We start from the raw sequence: 20,000 nt of genomic DNA on the forward strand, positions 1-20,000 counted from the left end.
GTTCAGTGTTGAAGCTTGGCTAATGCTTGGTGCACAAAAACCTGTTGCCGCCGGGGAAAATTAATAAAAAATGGGGAAAATGCTGTGCTGTGCTTTTTTTTTTTTTTTTTTTTTTTTAAATGTCCCTACATATAGATGGCTCTACTAGTGCTTAGCCTTACCTGATTTCACCTTTCCTTGAATTGATGGGAAAATGTATCTTTTTACTAGTACTATGAATATCGATGGTGTTATTTTTATTATAAACATTACAATTACTATAATGTTATAAACATTAGTAATAGCAAAATAAGATAATGTAAAATATATGAATAAATCAAAGAAAAGGGTAAACGGGCAAGACAGGCAGTACTTATAACTGGGTCATTGGTGACTTACTACAAGTGTAGCCATCTATGTGTAAAAACAATCAAACAAGTGAACTCAGAGTGGGCATAATTATAGTTCAACAATACCACTAAACTATTGCATATATGAAATTTTCAGAAATAGCAAAGAATGAGATACCCGGAAGCTTATAAAGGACTAACAGAGGCTTAATCCAAAAAAGCCTTCATTTGGTGTATGTCCTAGTTACACATTGATAATATTAACCCAATCACCATGGATGGCAAGAATACATGCCATGCCCACTGTAATATAAGCTCATTTATCGAATATTGATGGCTCTAGAAGTGCTTAGTCACCAAGGAGTCCTACTTATCTAATCTGTTTACCATTTCCCTTGATATTTGGAAAGTTTCTTCGGTATTATTTCATTTTCTTTAATGGTACCAAGATCTTAATACCAATTACATAATAAAAATATCAGTAAGAAAAATAACAGTATGGATATCAATAGTATAAGAAAGAAAAACACATTTTCCTGAAATTTCAAGGAAAGGGGAAATCAGGAGCGGTCACAAGGGCCTACTGATAGACTCCTTGCTGGCTATGATAAACTCCTTACTGTGGAGCTATCTGTATATAACAAAATTCACAAAAAAATACAGGGGACAGTACATAATGACTGGGTTAATGTATGATGCAGCTGTCTGGTTAGAACTGGGACAAATCTCAGCAACTAACCTTGTCTTCTAAAGGAGAAGATTTTGCCTCTTCTGCTAGGCATATTGCTTCTTTCAAAAGAACATCTTTGGTATTACCAGGAAGGGTTTCACCAAAACTCAGTGCTGTGTGAACATTAGAAAATTACTAAATTACCAAACCATACAAGCTGCTTGCATAAAACTTAAAACTAAAGTCTTAAGAGCATGTGCTTGCAGTGTGACCTTAAAATGTTGAAGACAGAAAAAAGTATAGACACATTCAAAATTCTTTAGAGTCATCTGCCATCAACAGTAGAATGCAACATGGCACTGAATATTTAAAAACAGATGGAAGTTATAGGACATATCAAATATGATTTTTTAAATTTCCTATACAAGTTGTATGTAAAAACTACATAGTTGGGCACCTATATGTGAAAGGATGAAATTGGTCATCATCCTCACAGCTGGAGGTTCCCAGTGGAGGCCATCCTTTGTCCGCCTGTAAAATAGTGGCTACAATAAACAAGATGATTGTAAAAGAGGATATTATTTGTATTCTCATTATTGAACTATATATCATTTGTCAAGTTGGCATTTCATCATTATAAACATAAATATGCATGTGCATCTGCGCGCATGCGCGCGCACACACACACACACACACACACACACACACACACACACACACACACACACACACACACACACACACACACACACACATATCATATAAATAGTGTACAAAGCTCAATCCAGATATAAATCACTAATAGAATGAACATAATGTTTTTATCCGGTTATATTTATGTATAACAAGCCAACCATGTACAAAAAATGTGACTTGAGTTACATTCCCTGCATGGAAAAGATACTGATTAATGAATAATGGTTCTAAAAGACAAACTTACCTCTGAAGTTGAAATCGCATATAGTAATGCAGGTCAAGTAAGTTAAAATCGAATGCCATGCACAGTTCCTGAGCAAACTTATTTGCCTCCATTACAATGAACTCCATACTGTGCTGTACAAACTCCAACTAAAAAAGAAAAAGATAGAAAGGAAAAAAAAAAATAATAATAAAAAAAAATAATAATAATAATAATAACAAAATAATAATAAGTGATACACATATAAAAATCATATCTTTGTATTTCACAATGTATATATATTTGTGTATGGAGAAAAATGCACACAATAAGGAAACATCAAACTGTCAAGTAAGTAGCTAAAGATATTATAATATATATATCATAAGATATTTCCTCTTTGAAAGCAGTATTCATATCCACCTCCCTGTGTGAAAGTCAGGCTTTTATGTCTCCTACATATGCTTATATACACTAACATGTATCTGACTATCTATGTATCTGAAAATGTGCATATAAATGCTCTGATAACTTTCAGCAAAGCATAATTCACTGTACAATAGGCATTTCACACTCATTATACGAATATGTGAAGTGTGTTTGACATAATAATTTACACCTTCATTACAAAGGTATTTGTTATCCTCAGGTATACCTTATCACAAGACATAAGGCTAAAAGACATTTATTATGCTTACTAGTTGACTAAGATCTGTAGATAAAAAAAAGGCAACGAACTGTATAAGTGTAGACAACACTTTCCTCTGGCTCTGTTTTGAGCACAAATCTTTCATTTCATCTTAGTTAAGATTTCTTGTTATAAATTGTACATTCTATCAACATCATTAAAGATTAGTACTGAAAATACCTGCACAATCAAACTTTGAATAACTGAATAATATGGAATAATTAAACAATACTTGAAATCCCTGCTGGTCACAGCCTCCTCACCTGCTTGATCATAACACCACCTCTGATTTTCTCTGTGGACACCGGCAGTGTAGTGAGCCATATTATGAGGGTGTCATCCGGCAGCAGACAACGCAGATGTTGGAATAGGTCAACCATATTCTTCTTGTACTGATCTTCTTGCTTTGCTCCCCAGCTTATACAAAAGGGAAAAGAGAAATGCACAATTAAATATCTATATCAATTTCATCAAATCATATTTTCTTTCAGAAACATCATTTTCAACAAAGGTCCCATAACATGATCATTCAAATAATGGTAAATACCTGTTCATTAAATTCAACACCAGTGCATTCTCTTGTATGGTGTCAGGAATCAATGTCCTCCATAGAGAATGCAACATAAACCTTAAAGAACTTGCAGGATATCTCCTAAATTATGACATGCTATTTAAACAGGAAACAATCTTTCAGCAAGTCATATTTCATTTAACCCATACTTGAGCATCCACTGTAGGATTTCTGCTGTGTACTTTAGTCTAATGTCTTTTTTAGGTGTTAATCTGAATGCATTATGCATTTCATCCTATCCACAATGGCCTACTGTCTTCCTTCTTGCTTGACTTATTTGCCTCCCACATGGAGACAGAAAAGCCAGCGAATATGTTAAACAAGTTATTTTCACCATCTAGTGTTATTGATTTTGCTATTGTATTGGAGTGCAAGTTTTGCATAACCTTATACAGATATACTGTCATGTTATATGTTTTCAGTATTTTCAGCTGCCTTTCTGCTGATAGTGTTGAACATCTTTCTGAAATCTGCAAAGGTAACTAAAGTTGCTAAATTTAATTCTGACTCTTTCTAGTGGCCTTTCAATTTTGGATATATTCTCTTGCTAAGATACAGGCAGCTCAACTCACAGTCTGGCAATTGTTTTGAATGTGCATATTCAGAGTCCTTCCTATTACATCTCAATTAAAATTTAATTTCTGCAATTTTGACTTTAAAAAAAACTTAAAACTATTATTCTGAATTTCAACCTAGTTGTTTCAGGCAAGTTAACCTTTATGACCATCCAACAATATAAAAAGGGTTGGTGTCACCTGAAAGGCATGAATATGGTGTTAAACTGTAGAATCACACATGGCTACAGGAGCATAATGACCACAAAACAGCTTCGATTCTAGCTTAGAATGTAACCTGTAGTTTAAATCAGTCGAAAAAAAAGAAAGTGTGGGAGGCAAGTAAAGAGAAAAACTTAGGACTTAAGGATAATGTAATAAAGCAGTCAACAACAGCAGAGGATAACCATGTCAAAACAAATGTTTATGTAACAAAAATTAATTTTGGAATATAATCTAGGCATATAGATAGTTCTTGCTAGCAAATTATTTTCTTGCTGGTAAAAAGATGGAATGACTCTACTTAATTAAAGAGAGTACTGAAGATTAACCACGATCATCCTATAATTTCTTCATTATGGAAGGACAAAATGTATTTGGTGAGCATAAATACAGAAGAAGAATGATCTTTTCACATACCTAAATAGAACAATCTTTCTTTATCCAAAATAATCCAACAGAGAAGTCAGAATATTTTGTTGCAACATTATTTATTTCTACTTAATTCATTCAGTATTCAATTTAGAGATGACTTTACATAAACCTATCACTGCCTTTCTAGGTCTAATGAATAAGTTTCAACATAAGTCAAATCAGAATTCATAGTACTATTCTTGATAATAGATAGACATCTAGTAATTATATACAGAATGAATAAACATGTTTGTTGGAGGAATCTTATTCTCAAAAATATAAAAAAGCATAAATAGAAGCAGATAAAAAAGAAGAGAAAAAAAAAAAAACTTCTTTCCCCTTGGATCTACTTTTATCTTTTCTTTTATATTTACCGTGTTAAATCCCATATGCAGGAATTCATGACCACCACATGTGGAATTGGTACTTCTCCGTCCTCAATGGCTTTTAACTCTTTCTTTACGGTAGAAGAATAAACTTGTGTGATGAAGTTGTATCGCACACACAAGCCATTACTCTGATTTGAAGAAAATGATGCATATTAATATCAAAATAAGCATCCCTTCAATATGTTTATTCTTAATATCTAGCAAGCAGTATGAAGTTGGTAGCTATAATTTCCAGTCCTAATTGGGTAAGATATTTTTTAAAATGAGATACTCCATACTCAAAACCAGATTCTCAAAATGCAGATCTTTTCTAACAGAATAAGTATGAGAATCAAAATAATTTGAATTTTAGACAATTCTTCAAAAATACAAATTACAGAAAGTACAAAAAAATAATTACATTTAAAACAAACTATTGATTGGTTTTAAAAACTTTTGATAACTAGCTTGAACTTTTAAACAGGAAAAAAATACAAAACTAGATATGGTTGGTTTTACTTTATGAAGTGCAGACATTTTACACTAAAAATCCAACGAAATATCTTAGGTTGTGACCATTGATTAAGAAATGTTGTAATATAGAAATGGTGGAAATTATCTTGACATACTGTTAACAAAGGACATCAAAGGACAAAGTTCGCCACCATTACCTCAAATGCTCGGACTTCAAAATAGTCACGTCCAGCCGTGTCGTCCTTTGACATTTCAACCACTCGGTCTCCACAGTGGCCTGCATTTCGTGACTGTGTGAAAATTATGTCATTTCTTTTATTTTTTAACTTCAACAATGGCAAATCTTTTTTAAGAATGCTGTATTGAAAAGTCAACATGAATTACAAAAATAAACACTGCTTCTACTATTCTTCTTGAATTTCAGAAATCTCCAGATCTCTGTTAAGGTCTTTAAACAAAGTTAATTTTCTTCACAGTCTTAATATCATTAAAATTTAGCTTTTATACTTTTATTTAGCACCAAACAGCATACAAACCTTAGCTCTCCTTAACATCTCTGGTGGAATGATACCCCCATCCACTAGTAAGTAAATGAGGTCTCTGTATATAGACCGCATATCTGCAATATAGGAATCCACAGTATAGACAAGTACGATCTGACTAATCTTATTTTGACTCTATGAAACAGTGATGAATAGAAACAGACTAAGAAGTAAAAAGAATCAATCTAAAGTTCTATAAATTTAAAGAAGAAGAAGAAGAGCAATAATAATTATAATTACAATTATGATAAATATTAAGATAACAATAACAATAATAATAATAATAATAATAATAATAATAATAATGATAATAATAATAATAATAAAAATAATAGTAATAATAAATAAATAATAGTAGTAATAATAACAATAAAAATAAATTAATAATAGTAATAATAATAATAATCATAATAATAAATAAATAAATATTAGTTGTGGTAATAATAATAATAATAATAATAATAATAATAATAATAATAAATAAATATTAGTAGTAATAATAATAATAATAATAATAAAATGATAATAATGATAATAATGGTAATGGTAATGGTAATAATAATAATAATAATAATAATAATAATAATAATAATAATATTAATAATAATAATAATAACAATAAAAATATTGAAGATAAAGACAATAACAATAACAAAAACCATACTTGTTGCTTACTAAACACAACTTACTGGAATCTCCGAGCATCAGGACACTGCGCTCAGATAACAGTTTTGTCACATCATATTGTCTGAATATATCTGCCATTTTTGTTTTCCCAGCTGCTCTGTAAATAAAATGTATACCAAATTAGCTTAAAAAAAAAGAAAAGAAAGAAAAAACTGTGAACAAATTCATGTAAATTGTCATGTAAATTGCCTTATATCATGACTAATCTTAAATCTACTCCAGATTAATTACAAATAAATAATCACATGAAAAATATCTACTTCTACTACATGAGGAATTTCAAAAGTTATTTCAAATTTTTAAAGCAACTCCTCAGAACACAAACTTTGACTTAGACTGAAACGTGGCAGAAGATTTGTTATTTATAATCAAGCAGTATCTACATTTTGAATTTATTGTGAATATATCATAAACAGAAAGTGTTTAAGAACTAATAGATTTATCTTTCCCTATATATTTTATATACCCCCAGATAATATAAATTGGCAACACCATACACATGACTGAATGCTGATCAAAGCTGAAAGTAATTCTGATTGCAGTAATGTAAGAAAAAATATAAAAATAAATGAATAAATATATCAGTAATCAAAACAAAATATAAAAAAGAGTACAGTAATTTTCAAGTGTCTACCTCTGACTTTTCAAACAAATCTTGTTCCTCATTTAGGGATCTCTGACACTTGGGTGGCAAATAACTCCATTGCCTTTTATCTGCGACAGAAGTACATAGAAAATAAGTTCCTTAGATTTAATCACTCTGTCATATGCTTATATAATTTTCCTGTTAAAAGATGGCTGGTTGAAACTTAACCTTTCCCTAAGGTACCCCCAGTCAACATCCAAAAGAATTTAAAATTGTCAAAAGTTCCTTGTGGTTGCTTATCAGCCTAAAAATCTGCCTATAAACCACCACAAAAATAATCCTATGAGTGAATAAGAGGTAAATAACTTGGCAAGGAGAGTCTGAATTATATTGCAATAGGAAAAAAGGATAAGGATAATTTATAAATTTGTTATCCCAAGCTTAATGTTTTGGATTTTTCTCTTTCTTTCTTTGTTACATTAACTTTAACTTCATTTTTTTTTTTTTTTTTTTTTACTTATTACATTGAATCTTTAACTAAGCTTAGATACCAATGGAAATATAATCAAATAAAAAAAATAAAAAATAAAAAAAAATTCATAACAACAGTAATAATGTTAACAGACATTCTTGGAAATTATAAAAATCTTATTGTGACAAAATTACTCAACTAAATATATAATGACAAAACTTTCCCATACAAAAAAGAAGAAGAAATAAAATCCACCTTCAAAAATGTTTTATCTATTGATTTCAGTTCCTCCTGTTTTGAGAATGAATTACCATCAACAGTTCACGTAAAGTTACCAATTTGATGATGTTTAATTGGGCGTCGACTGAGAAGTGTTTCTTGTTTACGTTCAAGTCTCGCTCGCCCATTCATGTCTGGGGGGGGGGGGGGGGTTGTGTGTGTGTGTGTGTGTGTGTGTGTGTGTGTGTGTGTGTGTGTGTGTGTGTGTGTGTGTGTGTGTGTGTGTGTGTGTGTGTGTGTGTGTGTGTGTGTGTGTGTGTGTGTGTGTGTGTGTGTGTGTGTGTGTGTGTGTGTGTGTGTGTGTGTGTGTGTGTGTGTGTGTGTGTGTGTGTGTGTGTGTGTGTGTGTGTGTGTGTGTGTGTGTGTGTGTGTCTTGACCCTTTGGCTGCCCAACACTTTTTCGCTCATTGCTTACCTACGCCGTAACGTGTTTAATTAGTAACTAGTGCGCCTCCCAACGTGAAAGGCAGGCAGATACTAGATCCCTTTTTACATTATCCATCTGGATCTTATCAAGTGATGAAAACTGATAAAATCAAAGTGCCGATGTTCTTCTGTTTGTAGAATAAAATAAACAGATTACAAATTAATGGCAAAAATGCAAAAATGATTATGAGCTCTGCTTAAAAGTTTTCGGACACTGTAAATATTTGTTCGAACCATACCAGTAGTCAATATAACACAACTTTTGAATCTCCCAACATCAAAACATATTCATAATGTACACGCACACGCAAACACACACACACACACACACACACACACACACACACACACACACACACACACACACACACACACACACACACACACACACACACACACACATATATGTGTGAGCATATATATATATATATATATATATATATATATATATATATATATATATATATATTATTTGCCTTTACGAAAGGTTTCACTCCTTCCCCCCCAGTTAATTTTATCGATTGTGTATTTAGTCATTACAGCACGAGTGGAAGACGGTAGTACACCGGACTTTTCCCCTACCACTCTTTTTGGCCAGTCAGGCCACCAAGTAAATGGCCAAATTTAGCTAAAGCTTTGGGAATAGAAAAACAAAGCGGCAGTTAGCATACGAGGGCTCCTTGGTGCCATGTAAATGTAAAAACCACTAAGTGTTCTGACAGATTGTATGGATAAACCAATAAAACACAGTTCATTTCAGCAGGATTACCAGCTGATATGTCATGTATTTAGTTCAAATCAGTGAGATGGTTAGTGATACAAGGTTATAGTTTCCTTCAGATGATTACCTTATTGCTTTACATAGACATTTAATGGCTACATACACTAACACAGGCAAGTTGACAGAAATCCAAATAATCTTCCAACAGAAACCTCTCTAGGACCAGAAATCACTAAAAATACTTTTGGATTTTTGAAGGGAAGATTTAGAAGACTAGATTACCAAGAGTACCAACAATAATAAAAAAATGCCGTGTGTTTCACAACATTACCATGGATATTGCTGAAAATAACCTGCTAATTCAAGGTGTTGACCAGACGGCTGAGGCAGCTGGCAACACCCTAACTATAAGTGCAGAAAAAACTGATGGCGGAGAGAAAGAGGGCGCTCTTGGTCCCGCTTCGTTAATTCGTTATTGGGAATAAAAATATGATTAAGTGTGGTCTTAATTAGGGTGATCGTTCGTCTTTTCTTACAGTCAGATGCTGATATTTCTTCCCTATGCAAATTGATGTTTAGTTAATTTTTACTGGTATTCAGGTGTTTAAATTCTCTATATTAAGTTGTGCATTGGTGAAAAATAAATGTAGTTAAGAGCCACCACTTCTTGATTATACCACTGTGATAAACATAATATGCAGTTAGTTATATATATTTTTTTTTTCGAAAATCATCAAGAGCCGTCGCAGCTAATAGCTCATCGCCGTCCGCCATGCTGTACTTACTCACGTGGACCAGATGATCCCTTTTCCATTGACGCCTCATTTCGTTGTGGCCGTTCACCCTTATGGCCCCCATGACAAAGGGACATTCGCCACGGGGAGATGATGTACTGGACAAACCTGGCGGCACCGCTCCTATCAATGGTTCCCAGCAATTGAGCAACAGAAGGAAAACTCTGGTTTAGGAGAACCATGATTTTAACTGAAAATAACAAAGTTGGCGGAGTATAAAGAGTAAATATAGAAGAGTGACCCCTAAAAATCATGACGAAAAGTAAATCAGATCTTCCTTTTATAAGGGGTCACTTATGCTTTTAGATGGTCGTTACCACTGATCCATGCTCTTTGATTCGCGGATATATGAGGGCTGGCCAGACCTGTGAGTCGTGAGGAGTAGCTACCTCCTTCTCCTTTGTTACTAATCGCCGTTGTGCTGTTTGTGGAAGGCAAGTAATTGTTCATGTGTAATTCACCCCTAGGATGATGAAAGCCGTGGGTTATCTCCAGCCAGAGACACAGTATCTTTCTGAGTGAATTTAGACGCAAGGGACCTCCCGGGCAATGCACACTGGAGTTACTGCAACATAAACAAGGCAGAGCTTCATGTTGATTGATGTATCTGTGTTTTCAGAATGATTCACAATTTTTTTTTTTTTTTTTTTTTTTTCCCAGGTTGAAACTGGAACGGGTTTGCCGATATGCTACCCTTAGCTGGACTTTTTGTGTATTTCAGGTGACATTTCAAATTAAGTTTAGAGCAGAAACGCGCCCGTAGGTGGAGTCAGATTTTATGGACGAAAGATTGGCCTTTTTAAGTGGGAGTCACACTCCCCTCCAATGCCAGGATCCTTCAGCCCGTCGGAGGCAACACCCCGACGGCGACATCTGCGACGTCCCGTCTTCTTCGTCAACCCTGGCGTCTGACGACGCTTCGTCCACATCGTCTCCTCTTCGATCGCCGCCTGGGCTAGCCAGGTAATTACAGAAAAGAAGGGGACTGCGCGGTCCGTGGTGAGACCCTCAAATCCCACCTAGACGCTGGCTTGCGCTACGTCCTCCGCAGCAGGACACCTCAGCCAGCCCCAGCAGTTACTAAAAAGTCTCAGCAGGACTCGAGGAGAAAAGGGGTGGGGGGAGCGTGGAAAGCCGTTCGATCCAAGAAACCGACGAGGCCACACAATCAGCAGCCCCAAGAGAGTCCACTGGACCCGGAGGAAGGAGGGATGGATGTCTCTGGCAGGATGAGTCGTCTCCCGGCAGCCGCAAACAGCAACAAATCCTCAGAACATCAACAGGGAGCCAGACCGAAGAGGTGGCAGCTGCAGTGCAGGAACTTTGACCCTACGGTGGCCAGGAAATTAAGAATTTTCCACTCTTCACACATTTTGTTGTTACCTGTGTAGGATTCTTCTTGGGTGTTTTGTTAATTTTAGCACGAACGTGTGTCATTTTAGGAACCTTTTTGATCCTCTGTGGGGTTACAGTTTCCTTCTTTTAGCCAGTAAATATTTTCCTTTGATTCCAAGGATTTTATAATATTTTATGGGACAGATTCGCCGATGAATAGTGTCAAATTGTTCTTTGTAAATGAATGTTAAAATTCTTGAAAAACTATTGAATACATTCTAAGGTTCAATAACCGTTTTTCTATGGCCATTTTTTATCAGATTTTAACAGAAGTGCTTGAGAACCAAGCTGAGTGCTTACTTGGCACAAAAGATACACAATTACGGAACTAGACGTTGATAGACAATCACTCGAGCAGATACTCTAGCTTCTAACAGTCAGACTTGAAATGAAAATAAGATATAATCCTTTTTGGCTTAAAGAGTTACTAATCTATACTTAGCCTGGTCATTTCTACTGCTCGTGGGTAAACAACTCTAAAAAAGGAAATAAAAGTAAGACTACAAAAGCATATTTAAATAAAACTTCATAATTATCACACAGGCGCCCGAGGCTTACGCTGCCGAGTCTTTCTCTGTTGACAATACCTGCTTATATTCACGCTAGCAGCGTAGAGGGTAACACTGAACACAGAGAATCCTTTACCTCCTATACACATCCCTGTATCCTTGCTTAAGTCCTGAGATGATCACTCCCACACAGGGACGTATCTGTCGCTCGTTATTACTTTCCTCCCCTCTACAGTGCACGAGTATAGGTAGAATGATAATTCATTTCTTTGTCATTCATTTCCTTATGGTATGATATTTCAACACGACTTGGCTATTTAAGATATTGTTGTACCTTTGCGGAGGAGGCATTCTATTTAACATGATTTTAAGAAAATGGAAATTAGAAAATTACGCAATCTTCTAGGCGAGCACATGTAACCATAAAAAGTATCTATTTGTTACGCTCTTTAAATGCTCTTAGTTATGTTTATTAGTACATAGCAAATAGCAAGGAATGAAGGACTGTTTAAAAATGAGGGAAATTTAAGCTGTTTTACGCAAGTTACTTGTAAATATCGGTGCTTAAGATGCTCCGTGTTATATTTTTTTTCCCAGTGTGTTTTTAGTTATAAATATGGACTCGCTTTTATATTCCCATGTTCTAATATTCTAATTTATGCTTCCATGGAAAATCATAAACAGAACAGAACTGGACTGTTATGTGAAGGGATATCAAACGCATTTTAATAGTGTGAAAATATATTTTGGTTTACACTTTGACATCATACTTCTCTGACTAGATATGAATAGAATCGATTAACACTACACCTTCCACGCCACAAAGCAACAGAGCATACCAATTAAGTAATCCTAAGGTTGTAAGTGATCGGCTGATGATGTCCCAGAAATTAACATACGAGAATTATAATCCAGAGACTTATTGGAGCATTGATGCCTATTATACAAAATATGAAGGCTATGTATAGAATATCAGGACCCTGTAATAAAAAAGAAAACAGCAGTAGTAGTAGTAGTAGGAGTAATAGTAGAAGTAGTAATAGTAGGAGTTGTAGTAGTAGTAGTAGTAGTAGGAGTAGTAGTAGTAGTTGTAGTAGCAGTAGTTGTAGTAGTTGTTGTAGTAGAAGTAGTAGTAGTAATAGTAGTAATAATAGTAGTAGTAGTAGTAGTTGGGGTATTAGTAGTTATAGTAGTAGTAGTATTGAAGACCAGAGAAAAATACATATACGATTTTTTTTTAGAATCATTTTTTATAATGACAATTAATAACATGATAAATAATCTACATGAAGATACACGGATATGAAACGAATAAATAATAATAATAAAAACAAATATTGTAACAATGTTATTATTCTAGACAAAATAACATGATACACAAAACAAGATAATCATATTGGTGTTGATACTGATCACTGATAATAACTATAATAGCCAAGGTTACATTTAGGGAATATAATAATATTGATAATGATGATAATAGTGATAATAATGATAATTATGATAATTATGATAATGATGATGGTGATGATGATGAAGATGATGATGATGATGATAATAATAATAATAATGATAATAATAATAATAATAATAATAATAATAATAATAATAATAATAATAATAATAATAATATAATAATAATGATGATAATAATAATAATAATAATAATAATAATATACTACTACTGATTATTATTATTGTTATTATTATCATATTCATTATCATAATGATAATGATAATAGTATAATAATAAAAAAACGATAGTAATAATAACTTCAGTGATCATTATTGCTATCTTTGATACGAAGACAATAAAAACGATATTAGAGATAGTAGCAATATCACCCTTAATAAAGATAATCAAACTGATGAAAATTGCTATAATTACGATAATGTTTAAAATCATATTAATAACGATAATTTTCAGAATATTAGCAATATCAACAGCAATAATGATAAACGAAACAGTAATGATAATGGCAGTCACACACTAATAATGATAATGAGAAGGGTAATAGTAATAATAACATAATAATAATGATCATCATCATCAATCATAATAACGAAAATAATGATAATAATGATAATGGTAATATAATAACATTGTTGTAACAATGTTATTATTCTAGACAAAATAACATGATACACAAAACAAGATAATCATATTGGTGTTGATATTGATCTTTGATAATAATGATAATGGCCAAGATTAGGGAACATAATAACCGTGGTGATAATAATGCTAATAGTGATAATAAAAATAATTATGATAATCATGATGATAATGATAATCATGATGGTGATGATAATGATGATGATGATGATGATAATAATAATAATAATAATAATAATAATAATAATAATAATAATAATAATAATAATAATAATAATAATTATGATAAAGATGATGATGATAATAATAATATTGGCAATATTTCTGAAAAATGACAAAGATAACGAGACTAATGATATTAATTATATCAGCTGTAAAACTATAATAACAATATGAATAAGAACAGCAGGCTATTAATAGTAACAGTGGTAAAGATACAGATAGTAATACCTGTAGTTGTTGTAGTAGTGGTAGTAGAAGAAAAAGAAGAAGAAAAGGGAGAAGAAGAAAAAGAAGAAGAAGAAAAAGAGGAAGAAGAAAAAGAGGAAGAAGAAAAGGAGAAGAAGAAATATGAGAAGAAAATAAGAAGAAAAAGAATAAGACGCAAAAGGAGAAGAAGAAAAAGGAGAAGAGGAAAAAGAAGAAGAAACTGAAGAAGAAAAATGAGAAGTAAGATAAAAATAAAAAGGAGAAGAAGAACAAGAAGACACTATAATAAGCTATAATGGCAACAGTATGATGATAACCATGAATGCAATGGTGGTAATAGTGACAATGATGATGATAATGATAATGTTTCCAATAGCAATGATAAGAACAAAATGTTTTTTTAATAATAACAGTAATAGTGGTACTACTAATGATTTCAATGATCATAGCATTAAAGATAATAGTAAGAACGATGGTCATAACTCTTACCGTATTATAGTTACTACTAATTAACTATTGTGTCAGTATCATCATTATATCTTTTTATTGTTGTTGCTGATTTCACCAGGGATGAGAGTGAGTGAGGGAGTATGGCGAACTGGCACAAAATACAACCACTGTCAAAATTAAAAATCATTGGCACGCTCCTAATGTTAATGTTTTTTTTTCGTCATAGTTCATAGTTCCTTAAGATATGGTCTCTAAATGTCATCAGTTAATCCCTATACAGATATGTACACTTTACCAGGCCGAAAGAACTTTGGCGCCTGGTTATTACTTGACAAGAGGTTTGTGATGGAACATACAGCTGTAAAAACGGTGATTATCAAACATGATTGGTCGTTTCTTCTAACACCTGCTGATTATTATTTTTTTTTTTTTTCGAACATCCGTCGATTATTTATGATTACGAAACATATTTTTTTAATCTTTCGTGTGTGTCAACCTTTCATTATACAACATAATTATGAACAATTGTTTGACTCTTTCTTTAAGATGCTTGAAATGTATATGTACTGGAAGCCTCATCTTCTATTGAAAGCAAGCCATAAATCCATGATATACCCCCCATAGTTAGTCTCTAAATGTTTATCAATATGAACATGTGAAAGAGAGAAAAGGTGGTTTTCTTTATAATTGTTATTTTATGTCGTATTTTTTTATGTTTCTTAATCAACTTTTCCCTTATAAATTTTATAAGGGATATTCAGATTACAATCATGAATTTGTAAATCATGTTGCAGTGGAGCTCATAATCTACATTTATCATTACCTCATATCCATGATTTGATACTTAAAACTAGTATACGAAAGGTATTGGCACTTCTGACTACATTTACTACGTACAAAGTCCTGTACCCTGTGCGGTGCATGACGTACAGGCAACAAGTGGCTAAATCCTGGATCACAATCTTTCACAATTCACCTACTGCATAATGGCGCTATGAAGACGATACATATCAGTCTGCTGCTTCTTGACTCTCTTCTAAGGAGGAGGAAAAGGTAGATAAAGTTAACTAGGAAAGATGGAAGGAGAAGATGAATTATGGAAAGAACAGTAGAAAACATTAGTCTTAATTATGAATCTTCTTACGGTATATAGGCATTGTGCATGGTTCCTTACAAGTGAATTCTAGCTAAGGAAATAGAGGTACCTTAGACACTATTATTCAGGATTTTATAAAGTGAGTGCATTGACGATGCTGAGCACTAATGTATATGAATGGGAATGAAGTGATTATGACATGACAATAAAAATCTTGATTATAAGCAACATAATGCGAGATATAATCACTTTGATGATAATGATGATGGGAATCGTGATAACTGTGATCATGATGATAATCTGATAATGATGATGACATTAAAGATTATGACTTTAATATCAACGTCAGTAATAGTGCCATAGCAGTGATAATAATAACAAAATTATTAATAGTAATAATGGTAATAATAATTATAATTATAATAATAATAATAATAATAATAATAATAATAATAATAATAATAATAATAATAATAATAATAATAATATAACCATCGTTGCTAAAAACAATGTTGATTGTAGAAAGAATAATGAGTATTAAATACGACCTTATCATCAAGGGGAAATACAATAATTACGTACTAACAGTTATGTACTAACTTAGGTAAAGGATAAGGTTGCGTATAAGAAGAAATGATAACAAGACGTGCACGCCACATAATGCACCATAAATGAGAAGTCAGGAAAAGGTTAGTGTTATGCCTCATGTCTAAACAATGTTCCCAAGGAGAGATTCATGTAATATACATTTCCATTTTTTTCCCCTCCCTCCTTTGTGTGGCTCAACTGCCTGGCCTACAGTGATTATCCTATTGATTAAACTTACGTACTAGATATGATGAATACAGTAGCTATGCAGTCACGAACAAACAGCAATACAAATACGGCTGACCATCAACTACATTACAATCTTGCGCAGGACAGCTGTGTTTTTTTTTTTTTTTTTTTCTTCTGTTTATTGTTGTTTTTGTTTTCATGCGAGAAATCCACTCGGTTATTTCTAAACATTGTTAGTGTTCATTTTCTGTCTCTCTCCCTCTTCCTCTCTCTCTCTCTCTCTCTCTCTCTCTCTCTCTCTCTCTCTCTCTCTCTCTCTCTCTCTCTCTCTCTCTCTCTCTCTCTCTCCTATTTATAAAAAGCATTCATGTCTGTTGTTCCTGGATCGTTTGATATTCGAATTCCTCCAACGAGGGTTGAGTATTCACTTACGAGCGACTGTGGAAAGGCAAAGAGTGTTCATCCACCCATATTACGTCAGAAAGGCTTCGTCTCGTACAAAATAAGTGCCCTTAAGGGTCCTTTCGACGTCATGTCTTCTCGAGCTTCTTGCACTTGAGGCGGGACTTGACCAGCTTCTCCGTCTTGTCCTCCAACACCCATCGCCTCTTCATCACCCGCTTCGTGATAACGCACCGTTATTTGTCTTTGTTCTCCTTCTGTTCTTTGGCATCCTTGGAATCCTTCGTCTCCTTCCCGTCCTTGCTGTCTTTGGCGTCCTTCGAGGCCTTCGAGTCCTGCGCGGCCACGGCGTCGCACCAAGTGGCCCCGAACCTCCTGCAGCCCTCGATGATCCCCTCGAAGACCTCGTCCCGGTTGAGGATCCCGGCGAAGAAGTAGCCCTGAGGGAGAGCGCGGGGTCAGCGCACGATTGACTGATAGTACATTTTTATGAACAAAATGATGTCCTCAATTTGTAACTAATTTAACGACGATGAAACAAGAAGAACAAGTTCTATTAAACTAGATTTTACAGTGATCGATAATTCTCATTCGCCGATAGATCCGCCTCCCACTGATATAATTAGACAATCTTGACAGCTCCAACAGCTTCAAAATGAAACGAACCATTTCATCAGTCCAGTGACACCAGAGACATCAACATCACTTATCCACTGACCTTGCCGATGTTCTCCACCGTGACGTCGATGGCCATCCCTCCTCCGGGAATCCACGGGTAGCTGTTGGCCTTGTCCACGCGGACGTCCTTCAGAGACAGCTTCAGGTTCTTCGCGGACTGGCTCTTGCTGCGTTCAAAGCACAGGTAGCTGCGGAAAGCGAGATGGGATTAGCGGCCTCTCTAATTTCCAAGTTAAAAAAACATTATTCATAATGATTTTATTGTGATTAGTAAATTCATAAAATAGAAAGGAATCCTTTTAGTGTGAAGCTTCGATAATTTCTAACATAAATCAAGATACTGTAGGAAACTATTCTTCTTTAGATATATGCGAAGAACTTTCAATGCATTCGAGTAAAATCAAAGCAACGGAAAAAAAACACTTTAATTAAGGAATAATATATTACATAATCAATATGTGGAAACTAGAGAATCAAGGATGATAATAAAACATGAAGTACAGGTTTTTACAATGGTTCAGACTGAATGACGATGATACTATGTTTAACCAAGAGTACCCATACGTCAAGAGAAGTAATTATAAGACAAAAAAATTAGGGAGGAAGGTTAAATGGTTGGAGGGTTTAGGTTCAACATTCCACAAGTATTCCATAGTCTGCCCTACGGATTGTTAGCGCGTGAAACTAGTCCCAACATGTGATTCCCAAACGCGGTAACTATTTCAAACAGTAGCAGTTATCTTCTAGCTAAAGAACACAATCCAACGCCACCGTGTAGTTCACTCGATTCTCCGTGAACACGTGCATTATTTCAGACACTTCGAGAATGAACAACTGTGCTTTCATTATTCACTGAGACAGGATGCTGCGTCCGAAATGTCCTGCGTGACTTCAACGACAGTCCTTGAACAACGACAAGGCACTTTAGCATACTCGCGCTGGGTGTACGCTCTATGCTGTTCATACAAGCAAGAGGCGGGGTGGGAGGTCAGGCTACGTCTCACAAGATGATGTCTAAGCAGTTTCATGACAGACATGCGGCGGTACGAGAGCAATAGCAACAGAATTATGGTCACTTTCACGGCTGAATAAAAAGCAGAGAAGAAAATTCAGGTCTAAATCTAATCAAGTGGTGCATCTGGAAGCATTTAGCTCTTTTCCTGGAACCGTCTTCGTGTGCTTACTCGCGTATTGTTTATCGTGGAGCTGGGACTTCCCTGCAAGTATATGTGGTCGATCCTACGGCTTCATCCATGCGTATTCACTCACGCGCGCATAACTCTCTCTCACACACACACACACACACACACACACACACACACACACACACACACACACACACACACACACACACACACACACACACACACTCACACACACATACACACACACACACACACACATACATTTAATCTCTTTCTCCGCTTCTCATCCCCCCCCCCCCCCCTCTCTCTCTCTCTCTCTCTCTCTCTCTCTCTCTCTCTCTCTCTCTCTCTCTCTCTCTCTCTCTTCCTCTTCCTCTTCCTCTTCCTCTCCCTTTCCTCTCCCTCTCCCTCTCCCTCTCCATCTCCCTTACACACAAAGACACACACACACACACACACACACACACACACACACACACACACACACACACACACACACACACACACACACACACACACACACACACACACACACACACACACACACAATTCGTCTTAGCTCGTTTGCTTGACGACAGTATTGAATAACTCGTCATAGATGTTTGCGTGAGTGTATATTGTTGGAATCAATGTTCCCTTTCAAAACAGACAGGAAGTTAAGGTAAAAATGTGTAAACCACAGTATTTTTGTACAGAAAAATAACTAAGTAAAAGTGCTTTTCCCTTTCGTAGGATGTGTATGAAAACTGCATAGGCCTGCGATGTGTCCAGACTTCAAAGAACGTAAAAACAAAAACAAAAGAAAAGCAAATATTCATACTGTGTCCTGCCATGCTTTTCAATGAGTTTCCATTCCTGGTTTGCTTGTGTCTAGGAAATAACTTGCTTGGTAAATGCCACTGAACAGGTCTACATACCGTAAAATAACGAATAAATATATGCGAGCCAAGAAAAAAAACATATAGTTTATGTTGATACTTAACTGAGATAATGAGAAGGAGATATGGAAGAAGAATTCAGGCCCTTTTATCGGCTTCCTGATAAGAAAGATCATGAACATTTTCCCGTCTTTTTCTCAATTCCTTCTATTTCTGTTGCTATTTTCTCTTTCTCAGGTGAGATGGATTGATGGAGTCTGGATAAGACCGCCAAGACTGAAAACTAAAAACTGTGACCGAATTTCTGCTTTATAATATCACACTCTCCTAGGGATTGGACTTCAGATGAAACTAAATACATTACAAAAGGAACATGAGGCTAATTCTGGACTTACAGCTATAGGTAACCATGTAAAGAAGGGGGCACTTCTAAGGA

The 20,000-nt window shown here is 34.6% G+C and overlaps 2 protein-coding genes across 10 annotated transcripts in view; both read right to left on the bottom strand.

Annotated features, from left to right (window-relative positions):
* LOC125047640 (PC-esterase domain-containing protein 1B-like) overlaps positions 1-17,073 on the bottom strand; it is a 23,235-nt gene extending 6,162 nt beyond the window's left edge. The window contains exons 1-10 of one of the 9 annotated variants that reach the window (XM_047645955.1): positions 7,808-7,855; positions 7,049-7,128; positions 6,417-6,511; positions 5,722-5,804; positions 5,383-5,475; positions 4,718-4,860; positions 2,849-3,002; positions 1,940-2,067; positions 1,457-1,530; positions 1,069-1,172 (exon numbers count right to left, since the gene is read on the bottom strand). In XM_047645955.1, coding sequence (XP_047501911.1) covers positions 1,069-1,172; positions 1,457-1,530; positions 1,940-2,067; positions 2,849-3,002; positions 4,718-4,860; positions 5,383-5,475; positions 5,722-5,804; positions 6,417-6,511; positions 7,049-7,080 — 906 coding nt within the window. In that variant the 5' untranslated portion in view covers positions 7,081-7,128; positions 7,808-7,855. Of the gene's footprint in view, positions 1-1,068; positions 1,173-1,456; positions 1,531-1,939; positions 2,068-2,848; positions 3,003-4,717; positions 4,861-5,382; positions 5,476-5,721; positions 5,805-6,416; positions 6,512-7,048; positions 7,129-7,727; positions 7,939-8,166; positions 8,262-9,683; positions 9,907-16,893 lie in introns of those variants that run through there. The other 8 variants (XM_047645956.1, XM_047645964.1, XM_047645953.1 and 5 more) reach the window with 8 other exon arrangements.
* LOC125047641 (GRAM domain-containing protein 4-like) overlaps positions 16,706-20,000 on the bottom strand; it is a 14,956-nt gene continuing 11,661 nt past the window's right edge. Inside the window, exons 7-8 of the mRNA XM_047645965.1 lie at positions 17,582-17,729; positions 16,706-17,303 (exon numbers count right to left, since the gene is read on the bottom strand). Coding sequence (XP_047501921.1) covers positions 17,100-17,303; positions 17,582-17,729 — 352 coding nt within the window. The 3' untranslated portion in view covers positions 16,706-17,099. The remainder of the gene's footprint in view (positions 17,304-17,581; positions 17,730-20,000) is intronic.

The sequence above is a fragment of the Penaeus chinensis genome, chromosome 41, assembly GCF_019202785.1.
Source record: "Penaeus chinensis breed Huanghai No. 1 chromosome 41, ASM1920278v2, whole genome shotgun sequence".
Lineage (NCBI taxonomy): Eukaryota > Metazoa > Arthropoda > Malacostraca > Decapoda > Penaeidae > Penaeus > Penaeus chinensis.